Genomic DNA, 11,368 nt, shown 5'->3' on the forward strand with positions numbered 1-11,368 from the left:
ATTTTCCTTAGTACAAATTAAGGAATTGATTCTGACATGGCTATTCAATACATTTACCCACACCATTTAACAGTTGAGTTACAGTATATTCAAGTTTTGAGCCAAGATGCATTTAAGTGTTATAACTGACCCCTGCACCCAACTTACCATCAATCTATATACAATATATATGTAACTAAGTAACAACATGCATTATATTTACAGATATTATACATCATCCCAGTGTACAAGTGCAAGCTGTGACTACAAAAAGTTAAAAACCCACTTAAAGATTACAAATATACTTAGATTATGCAAGCCTTAAAATTGAATGCCACGAAGAAGGAGCTCTAGAAAAATTCACCCACATCCGCTCTTTTATCCCGGCATTTACTTCTGGCCTTTGTCCGAGCCTTGAATGCTGCCGAGTTGTACAAGTGCTGCAAAACAAAAGAAGTTATTTGCTGTCACTGATGTTCAAGAGGCTTCTGTCCCGCAGAATTTATCATGTAAGAAACAGCTGAACATATAATTGCAAAACTGGATAGACCTTGCAGAGTTTATAATATAAACTTAGTAACGCAAGTTTGGCACCAAGGGAAAATAAACATTATTCTATATCCATTTAAATGAAATTTGCACATTTTTGTTTGGTTTTAAGCAGTAAGAGATTCAGAGGAGTCAAATGGCTCAGGGCACACGAATGAGATCGTTATATTCACAACCACGAGAACAAAGGCATTCTGGGGAATTCCAGACTGTCTTTGTAAAGACTTCATCACTCCACCCAGAAATCGACTGCTCTGACAAGACCAAGCTTCACCCACACAGAGCACCAATTAGGTACCTGTCGCAGTCAAGTCAACCTTGAGACCCCCTATTAAGAAAAGCTGTAGCAGAAAGGTGCTCAGTGAAAGAGCCAAAAATAACAGCTAATAGGACACAGCACAAGTCAGGAGAAGCACATTAGTACATTAAGTGAACAAAACTTGGTCAGTGTAACAACCTACCCTTTCAAAACGGGATATCTTCATTGTTTTAAGGGTTGCAGCATCTAGCATCACTGGGGGACCAAGTTCAAAAACATTCCGAAGGAACTCATTTGACTGAACAACAAGAAACATAACAATCAGTTTGATTCATTTTGGTTAACCTTCAGAGATGACTACTATCAAGTATCAAGAAGTGTTCAATAAGCAGCAATAGCAGTGCATGGGCATGACTCCCACTACCATTTGATACTAACACAGTATCTTCAACTTCTTTCTTTGAACTTCAACTTCTTTGAATCAGACTAAGGCTAAGAACTGCCCTCAAAGAAGCAGAGGCAGCTGCCCCATTTATTCTGCCCCAGCAAGATAGTGTTCTGGGACAGCCTTTACACCAGATGAGGCAGCTGCACTCAGAGCCATATAGTCTTACAGCACACAAGTTTTCAGACATCTGGTTTTAAAAGTAGTACTTAAAGGTGTTAGTTGCCTAGGGACCCTGGCTTCCCTTAGACATGCAGGAACCCAATTCACAGGAGACTGGAGCTTCTAATTCACCAATTACAGTATTATCAGAGCACACACTCCCAGGCTACAGTTCCTGCTTCCAATACATATTTTAACAGCTGACTCAGTTCCCAGCAGAGCTGAGACCTATTCCCACCCTTCTGGAATGCTGTCACCACCAGGCTGCAGTCACCCTCATTACTTTAGACTCAAACCTCGTGTTGCTTCCTACAAGCCTGAGCAGGAAGGGTGGAGCACACCCAACTCCACAGCAGCCAGATGACTAAGGCTTGCTTGGAGAGCATGACAATTCAGGAAAAAAGCAGAAGCTAAGGAGATGGTCAACTTTTTAAAAAAAATCATTTCTTGGAGAGGTCCACTACCTTCCAGCTCAGGGCTCACAGGCTACAACCTGGAGCCAGCTCATGAGGACAGTTCTTGCATCTTAGCCCAGTTCTCCCTTCTCACTTTCTCTCAAAGTTGTCATCTTGTACAAAGCTGACATGGCTTTTACTTTGCCCAATTCCAGCAGGTGTGAAAAATTTTTAAACAAAATTCTTAAGACATACTAACTTCAATGCTACCTACCAATGCAAACACATTCCACTAATAATTACACAATTCATAATCTTACTTATTACTAAGAGACTAAACAGAGAAGCAGACTCTTGGTAAGAGAGCATGAATGTGACCAACAGCATGTTTCAAACAGCAGCTCACCTGCAAATGATACTGCATCCCTGACCCCAAGATCTCTTTGAAGGTATCATAGGTTTGTTTTTTAACCCAGCAGTCAATATACATGCGCTCTGGTCCAAATTTAACTGTCTCAGCAGGAAAGTCACGCTCCTGTACAACACGGAATGCAGTGACATGTAATTAAACTCAAAAATATGTGTGCAGATCCTAATGCAAAGGATTAAGAGCTTAATTTTGACTATGTTTATTTCAAGAACACCAAGATCTCCCAACTAATATATACTAAAGAACATATTTGTTTTTAAGCTGGTGTGTACCTTAAGAATCTCACTCAAGATTTGAGGTTGATATGCTTGAGTGATTTTCTTTTTCTTTCTCCTCCTCCATCAGCAAATATAACTTTCATCTTGAACTTGACTACAAGAATATAGCTTAATCTCATAAAAGTTTTGCTTGCAAGATTCAGCTTTCAGTCCTTTCAGTCCATTTCTAAGTCTAATTTAACCCATGCCTTTCAAATGCTGTATTCTGGAGCAAGCTGCACTCGTGACAATGTAACAACTGTCCAAAACTTTTTACAAGCAAGTCTCAAGGTGAATTCAAATCATTTCAAGGCCTTCTCGTTAGTTTCTGAGAGACATCAGTTCTAACTGCCAGCTAGCATTTAGTAAGTCTTATCCATGAGACTCCATATGATAAACATTAAGTATTTAACAAATCAATAATCCAGTTCATTAAGGCAGACTAATCCATTAATGCATCAACTATTCTATAAAAACAGATTTTCACATATTTGTACACTACATATTACAGTCAGTATAGCCCAAGACAGACATGAGAATCACCTCAACAGCTCGCAGAACATCTCTGAAGACTGAGCGCTGCTTTCTTTTATCTACTTTGGCTCGGTGCTTGTTTCCATCCGTAGCTAGAGCTCTTAACTTCTCTGTTAGAAGTTCCATATCTTCATAAAAGAAATCCTAGTCCAAAAAAGAACAATTTTCAGTTTCTGGACTTAACAGCCTACCCTGCATTCTGGGCATCTAGACCTCATCTTATTGACCTTTCATTCTGCTATTTAAAGACAGAGGGTGAGTGACTGTCCAACTGCAGTGCTCTTAGGGCAGAGAGAATGAAGTCACAGGATCCATTTACCCCAGACAGATACTAGCAGCTCTGTGCCAGCAGCCAGCCATGTGCAGCACAGCAGGGCTCCCTCAAGGTGCCTATACAAATATACATATACCCTGTCACTCTGTTCCGCTCCATAGCAGAGCCCAAGGGGCTCAAACTGCCTATGTGATGTGTTGAACCTTACACTCTAAGCACTCAGCTTGTCAACAGCACTGGCAGCGAGTAAGCTGGTTATGGGCACAGAATTCCTGCCTTCGGAGATCATTGAGACACACCATTAGGCTGAACAAAGGATATTCAATCCCATGTTTCATATGGAGGGAGAGGGTAAGTTAGAAAAGCTCTTTTTTTTTTTTAGAAATATATAACAGATCAAGTAAAATTTAGTGCATAAATGTTGGCAGGCAGTACTTCTATCCTCCATTTACTAACTCAGTGGCAGTTTGCCTGAAAGTGAGCCTATTAATTGAATATTTTGTCTTATAACTTGAGTTTACTGCACGCTTTTTGAAAGACACTGTTCAAAAGCAAAAATACAGTAAATATTTTTCTAGTTTACAGTCTTGGTTAAATAGAATTAAATTAACCAGAGATTTTGAGTAACTGAACTCTTACTCTCTAATGCAGTTTAAGTTTAGTCACTTTCAATCAGCTTGATCAAGTAAAGGATCCATTTCAGGCATCATTTTCCTTTCTTTTGAAGCTGGCTTCCATAGCCAAGACTCAAATCCCTCCTGTTTAAAATTAACCAAAACTCTCAGCACATTGTTTCAAGTCATGTAATGTTAGCCTGTGTTACATCCTGACTCAACTGGAGTTGTGCTTTGCCACAGTGCACTGTCCAAAATGAAAGGAGAGCAGCCTTGACCAAGCTACAAGCCTGTGCCTGACCAAGCTCTCAAGCTGTGCCATGAATAAATGGCCACTACTTTCTTCAGTGCTATCAAGAAAACAGTTCAGAAATTAGTAAGACTAATTGGACATACATCATTAGCTCCCTCCAGAACTGCCCCCTATTACAACTGTCTCCAAAACGGTCACAAAGGCCATACTACTTAAGTCAACCCTTTTAGAGGTACCCAAAGATGGATGCTGAAAAAACAATGCTAAAAGTCACCATGGTTTCTACTCAAGAGAAAATATCAGCTGTGAGAGGATCATATGCAGATTGACAGTGACTGACTGTAGAAAACTAAGGAACCTAAAGAACACTCTGACTGCAGTTACTGTTTCATCTTGAAACATCTCTAAGAAAACTTTTTTTTAGAAGTTAATGTTGAATTTAGACATTACAGCTACACACTACATTTCTGGTATGCTCTGAAATTAACATTTTATTAAATTGACCGGGTTTTAAGCCATTTAAGTTGATGTGAAGCATTAATAAGTCACTGTAAAATGTCACCATGGTCAAAAACTGGGGCAGCATCCCTACAAAGAACAAGCTCAGTGGATCATCTGTCAATTGCTGAGATCAGGGAGGCTATATGACAGTTTAACAAGGTCATTTTGTCATCACCCAAACACAACAAAAACTCAGCAGCTGACTTGTACTTACAGCATCTGTTTCACGTGCCAGTTCAAACAGAAGAGCTAGTGTTTCTCCAGCAGCTATTCTCATGTTTACATCATCACAAGACAGCAGACTTGGAAGCTTATGTAAGTGCCTAAAAGGGTTAACCACAAAATAAACATGCAAATTTCATTGATGTTGCTTCATTGAATTGAAAGCAAAAAACCCACACCATTACACTTGCTTTCTAGGAAGTTACTGACATTTCAATTTTCTTCTTCACTTCATTCATTGGACAAATGGTGAGCAGCAGCGTCCACGCCAAGAGAGCACTGATGTGAAGAACAGTGTTGTGTGTGCCTGACACAGCATTAGTGTCCCTGTCTCGCTGGTAAGCCTTGGTGAAGATGGTCTCAAGGCACTCCATAGTGGAGTACAGCTCCTGAACAGGGAAAACATCACACAAAACATCATGAACAGGGTTGAAGATGTACATATTTTCATCCTGTTTCAAAATAAATATAAATGTTCTCCTTACCGTGATGTCATCAGTGACAATGAAACAGCAAATCCCTAAGCAGGTTGCACACTAGACAGAGAGAAAGGAAGAATGTCAGTGTCTGACATGAATAATTATGCTGACAAATCCTAAACTTGTATATTTAACACCTGGAGAAATGGAGGCCTGAGATTAAGACTTCACAGAACAAAACCTTCATCACCGTTTAACGCAGCTACTTTGTAATAGTTACTTTTTAGTTTCTGTCTACTCAGGGATTTTCTTTTCACACAGTATTATTTAACTCAACTTAAAAAGCCCTTCTGAAAAGCCACACATAGCATTCTTTTCATAATATTTTCAAATCCCACTAGAAGTAACTGGCAGAAACTACTCTGATAAACAGACAACTGATACTTATTCACAGCTGTGGAAAATTCCTCCCTTTCTCTGCCAAGGATTACAAACTAAACAGCATTAAAACCACCAACTTCAACAGCCTTTCTTGGAACTTTCCAGCTTTTACTGTAAGCTCCTACATGTTCCTTCTCCTCTCCCCATGGTCTGTTCCCACTGCCTGTCCGAAGTGGGATTCATGTTCACCACACAACCCCCCAAGCCACACTTAAATATGCCAGGACAGACTTTAATAGCTTTTACGTCTTACAGCTGGTAATATCTGTGTAACATGGCTTGAGTACAACAGAAAAGGTAATCAGCTATATATGGTAAACATGTGGTGAGGAATATTAATTAAAATTCAAGTTCTAAATAAAATGCTTGTCAAAAGCTTTAAAATGGCCTCAGTTAGCATTTCAGCATATATCCATGTATAGATGTATAGTCAGTATTCCTTGCAGATGTAAAGCTAAATTTTTAGCCATACTACTAATGTACAGGTGAAATGATCAATTAAGAAGCATTTTTATTACCAAAAGTATTTTAAGCATGTAGTTCTAGACTTGCTATATTATTTAATCATGAAAAAAATATTTGCATAAATATTCTTCTGCTGTAACGGAAATTAGTTACATTGGTGGGAAGACTTTGCTACGCTTTCCTAGAGGACTCCCACAGCATCATCCAAGATGGGCCACAAAAGCAGCACTCAACTTGTGGAGCTGTCCCATGGCCCTCTGAAGTGAGGAAGGAGATTACAATATAGTGAGAGTTAACACACCTAATATTCAACCTTTAAGTTCTGGATGAAGCTTTTCAAGCCAATGATAGCTGCTGTTATCTGTTATCAAGCCAATGATAACTGCTGCCACTTGAAAGTTACATCAACACTATCAAGTTCACACTAGCATAGTAACCTTTACTTCTACACTACACAACAATGATATCATCTAAAACTGCCCTTTGTCCCTCCCTGCCAAGCAGAGCAGTTAATGTTACACTTACAGCCTGTCTGGCTTGGATACTGGCTGTTCCATCACAAACAATCTTCTTCAGAACTGGTCCAAGGGTCTTAAATATCTCTTCACTTTCAATCCCTGACCCCAGCTGCACACACAGGAGCGCCGCCAGTCCTGCAGCCGCGCACTGCTCATCGCTCTTACCTAGGCGGTAACACAGCACATGAGAGCTCACCTTGGGCCATCCCCCTCAGCACCTTAAAGCTCTGAGCTGGAAGCCTTCCAAGTGGAAATTCAGCAAGAAATACACCCTCCCCCATTTTTACTAAAAAGTTAAGAGAAATTATAGACAAGAGATAATTTGAATTAGTTTTCTTTGACAGTTAAAGTTAAGTGACAGTTAAAGAAAAGTTGCTAACATAACTTTTTCGTGTGTTCTAAAGTAGTCAGGAAGCCTCACAGTCTTACTCTTTCACAGGATTATTTTCTAGAAGCAAGTTGATTACCTTTCTTTATACAGCGCTCAATGCTATCAGTTAGTGTCATTCTCCTTTCCATGATAAATTCATATAATATTTTAGACGAAAAAGCATTTTTCAGGTTTTCAAGAGCTGCTTGTCTTGTCTTTGCACTGTAAGAAAAAGGATGATGACTTTTTGAAACCAATTCCAGTTAAAGCTCAGCATTTCATCACGGCAGCAGGCTATACACCTTCTGCATTGCAAAGCTCAGGACAGCACACCAAGTTGGAAATAAAGGCACTTCTAGTTCTTAGATAAGGAAAGCCTTGTTCTCACTTATCCATCAACATGGTGAAGGGAAACAAGTCTTTTCAAATCTAAACAGAAGCAATCCTCCCCCCATTCATGATAACTGCCATTTCTGAAATTTGAACTCTTTTCTTGCAGAGTTGATACATATTTACATTACAGGAAGCAAGCAACATTTGAATGTTTTCTCAAAATATACCATACCTCTTGTCCAATGTAAGATCAATAAAACCCTTCAATTTGTACTCCAAGTCTTCTTGAGTTGCTTCTTCATCAACTTCAGGCCCTAATTGGTTAAGAAAAAAATAAACCTACTGATACAATACATTATCATTATATAGACTAGTATCTAACACTAAAGCTTTTTAGTATTTCTCTAAGAAATTAAATCTACACAGACAACAGCAACAGAAGTATCCAGTAGTACAGCAATGAAGTGATGGCAATTGCCTGTGGCAATTAACAACCCCTCTTAAAAACACCCATTAAACCCTTAAAGCTCAGTGATGTGCTGATTCTATACATGCTTCCTGCACTATGCTGAAAATAAATGCAGAGCTTAACCAGGTGTTAGATAAATCTTGATACAACTGACAGGGCATCAAACCAGCCAGCAAATCAGTGGAGTCTCCCACCCTCATTCCCCTGTGGCAGCAGGAGGCCCTTGGGTGCCCTCCCTGCAACACACTGACATTTGGCAGCTGCCCAGCTCAGATGGGAGAGATGGGATTCTGCTTCCAGTGAGGAGAGTTTCCTGAAGTCCAAGTTAAGTTCAAAACCAGATATGACTCACTACATCTCAAGTTCTTTTGCAGCTACCATTACCTCAACTACATGATATCAAAACACATCTTAAATCTAAAGCATTGAACATATGAAAGAAAGCCAAGAACTTTAAGAGAAGATGAAACCTGAAGCATGCTCTTGCTATATGTACGTCAAATACAAAAAGATGTATACAAGATTAAGAGCCATATGGTGATTAGCAGAATGCCCTTATTTTATAATCTAGAGGATTCTGAGCCTAATATATAAACAGAAACATAACATTTAAACTCAGATTTTATGTTTTCAACAACATGAACAGAATAAAAACAAAGCTTATACCATCCTCAGTGAAGCTAGCAGGATCACTGAAACCACTGCAGTGGCTCATAGTTTCAATAGATGCATCTTCATCACTAAAAGGCTGCACATTTCTGGGCTGACCACCTTGAAGAAAAAACATGAACACAACAGTTCAGTTATTTGCACAGGAGAAAAGGAGGGTCTGAATTGCAGGAGCAGACCCTTCCCACCCATTACTGCCAACAATGCCTGTTCCTTTCTCTGTTAGTTCCTTCACTCCCACCTGCTCTGAAGACTCCTCTCCCTGCCTCCATTCTAGAACATCTTTTGTGACAGTAGGGAGGAACTTACCTAGTTTTCTAAGTGTTAGCAGAACTTCCAATTCTTTGAAAACAGCTTTATGTTAATTAAACCATTCAAGACCCGCTACCTAAAGACTTCAGAATAGATTTTTTAATTTAGGGATTTTAAAACACCATAAATTACACATCCAAGCAAACATACATCACAGTTCAGCACATGATGAAATGCCTCACCATGGTGCCTCATCAGCACCACCCAACCCAAGCTCTCACCAGCTCTTTCAGCCTTTAGTCTCAACATTGTAGAAAGTGGTACCAAAAGGCAGCCTGTAACACTATCTCAGGTTTAACACTGGTTTATAAACACAGGCTAAAACCTCAAAAGCCCTGGCAAGAAAAATTTCCTCTTAGCACTGGGAGTGGAGGGTTGCAGAAATTAGAGAATGTGACTAAACACTCATGGCCTTAATATCCCCCCAAAAACAGTACGCAAAGCACTGGATTCAAAAACTACATGCTGCTCATGGAGCATTGCAAGTAGCAGGATTTAGCTTCACAGAAGTGTTTCTGAAATGAGTGAAAGATGGATGCAGAGACAATGGGCAAGGCTACCCTATATAATATTTCCCCATTCTCCCATGGATAAGTATTAGAGAAGTCCCTTTCTTTAGTCTTGTTTAAAATACTATGCGTTTTTCCACACTGTGCTACTGCTTCTGTTACCCCCCTCACTTGCATTGTCCCTCTCAGACTATAGACTACAACAGAGAACCAAATGAGCCAAAGACAAGCCTGGTAACCAGCAAAGTCAATTGAATGCACACCTTTAACTTAAACCTGTTTTCATAACAGCAGAAGCAAATCACCATGATGCTGAACAACTCACAAGAAAGTGAAAAGCTCCATTTTGTTTCCAAAAAGGCAACAAAAGACACTCCTCCTGTCCAAAACAGTTCCTACAGCTGCTCATTTTAAATGACCCACCAAGTAAAGGTTGACTCTCACTGCTGTGTAACCTGCATCAAGGAGCAGGGCCTCCAAAGCCCATATCGCCTCCCTGAGCTTTCAGCAGACCTTCCAAGTAGGTTCCTATATATCAAATTAAAAGTTGTGTACAAAGATCTCTTTTTTTGTTTCAAGGGCAACCAGTCACAGAGCAACCAAATACTGCCAACAAGACACTCTAAAAGGCTGCTTTTGAAGAATTTATGTCATTTTTATGACAATGGCACCTTTTTTTTCCCCAAAAAACTTTTGATTCTTGTACCTTATTTATCAAGATTAGATAAATAAAGAATGACTAATTGTTTATTCCTGTATTTTACTGACATTGCATTAACAGCTGGGAAAGCTCTGACCTGGTATTCCCATGGCTCCCAGTTTGCTGGGGAACCCAGGAGATCTGTTATTCCGTTCCTGCTGAGCAGTGCGCTCGACTCCACATTGTCCAGGACGCCTCAGGACACCGTCCCGAGCACCACCAAAGCCCTGCTCTGTGCATACTGCAGAGGCCCGGCCTGCCGGGTGTTTCCTGCAGCTGCCCAGCAAGGCCCAGGGACCTGGGGTGGCACCGCAGACCCTCGGGAGCGCCGGGGCAGCCTGGAGCTCTCCCTGCTTCTCTCCTACGGGGCCTCTCGAGGGCTCCCCGCACCAAGATGGGGCCGCCGCGGGAACCGGCCGGCGGCGGCGCCCGGGCGGGGCCGCGCGCGGCGCATGCGCGCGGACAGCATGAGCTGGCGGTTTCGTAGCCGGTTCCCGGCCCCGTCGCCCCCGCCGCGGCGCCGGCGGGGAGCGCAGGGCCCTCGCGGCCGCTGTCCCCTCGGCCTCCGTACGCGCCGCGGGTCCCCAGGGCGCCGCCGCACAGGGCGCGGCCCGGCCGGCCAAGGCCGCCCGGCCCGGGGCGCGGGGCACCACGGGAAATGTAGTCTATCCCGCACGGAGAGCAGCGCACCGCGCGGCCGCCACGACTACGCGCCCCAAGAGGCCCCGCGCGCGGCGCATGCGCGCAGCCCCAGTGGCCGCGCCGCTCACCGGCTCCGCGCTGGTGGTTGCTCCCCCGCTTCTTGGGCTTGGGCATGGTGGCGGCGGCGCTCGGCTCGGCTCCCTCGCCGGCTCTCGGTCTCTCTGCTCCCCCCCGCCCGGGTGGCAGCGACAATCAGCCGATGGAGGAGCAGGCGCGCTTTTTACTACAGCGTCTCTGTGAGGCTGGCTCCCCGGCGCGGCGCAGCGGCGATGGGCGGAAGAAGGCGAGAGACGAGTCAGCGGCGAAGGCAGAGATCCCCGTGAAGGCCCGCGAGCGGAATCGATGCATCTTTCTCCTCTCAGACACCTGGAGCTAAAGGCGCGGAGGAGGCGCCGGCGCCGCTTTTATAGGCAGCCGGGCTAAGGGGGCGGGGCCTGGAGGCAGCCAATCAGCGAGTGTCGCTGCAGCGCGCGGGTGGCTGGCGCGCGCGGGCCCGTGACGTAAGGAGGAGACAGTGGCGCCAGCCGGACAGCGCCTTGGCGTCATCAGTGACGTATCGCGCTGCACGCCAAGAGCGCGGCGGGCGG

General features: G+C 43.0%; 1 protein-coding gene across 1 annotated transcript; it reads right to left on the reverse strand.

The window, feature by feature from the left end:
• Positions 1–298: 298 nt before the first annotated feature.
• IFRD1 (interferon related developmental regulator 1) lies at positions 299–11,164 on the reverse strand. The gene is made up of 12 exons (XM_088529899.1): positions 10,850–11,164; positions 8,556–8,660; positions 7,653–7,734; positions 7,185–7,309; positions 6,725–6,882; positions 5,360–5,410; positions 5,085–5,263; positions 4,867–4,975; positions 3,020–3,154; positions 2,196–2,324; positions 990–1,085; positions 299–419 (listed from the first exon to the last, which is right to left on the reverse strand). The coding sequence occupies exons 1-12, from the start codon at positions 10,893–10,895 to the stop codon at positions 330–332; spliced, it is 1,305 nt and encodes a 434-aa protein (XP_088386025.1). The 5' UTR covers positions 10,896–11,164; the 3' UTR covers positions 299–329.
• Between the last annotated feature and the right edge of the window lie 204 nt (positions 11,165–11,368).

Source organism: Tinamus guttatus, unplaced genomic scaffold (assembly GCF_059628265.1).
Source record: "Tinamus guttatus ecotype Peru unplaced genomic scaffold, ASM5962826v1 Tinamus_guttatus_pri_ptg000355l, whole genome shotgun sequence".
Lineage (NCBI taxonomy): Eukaryota > Metazoa > Chordata > Aves > Tinamiformes > Tinamidae > Tinamus > Tinamus guttatus.

What these genes read in the sequence shown, in the direction of transcription:
- IFRD1 (XM_088529899.1), bottom strand. Translation starts at nt 10,895, where the DNA reads ATGCCCAAGCCCAAGAAGCGGGGGAGCAACCACCAGCGCGGAGCCG. An exon ending in CAACCACCAGCGCGGAGCCG is followed by an intron (nt 8,661 to 10,849) that starts GTGAGCGGCGCG and finishes TTTTTCTTCAAG; the next exon opens with GTGGTCAGCCCAGAAATGTG. An exon ending in TGAGCGCTGTATAAAGAAAG is followed by an intron (nt 6,883 to 7,184) that starts GTAATCAACTTG and finishes GTTACCGCCTAG; the next exon opens with GTAAGAGCGATGAGCAGTGC.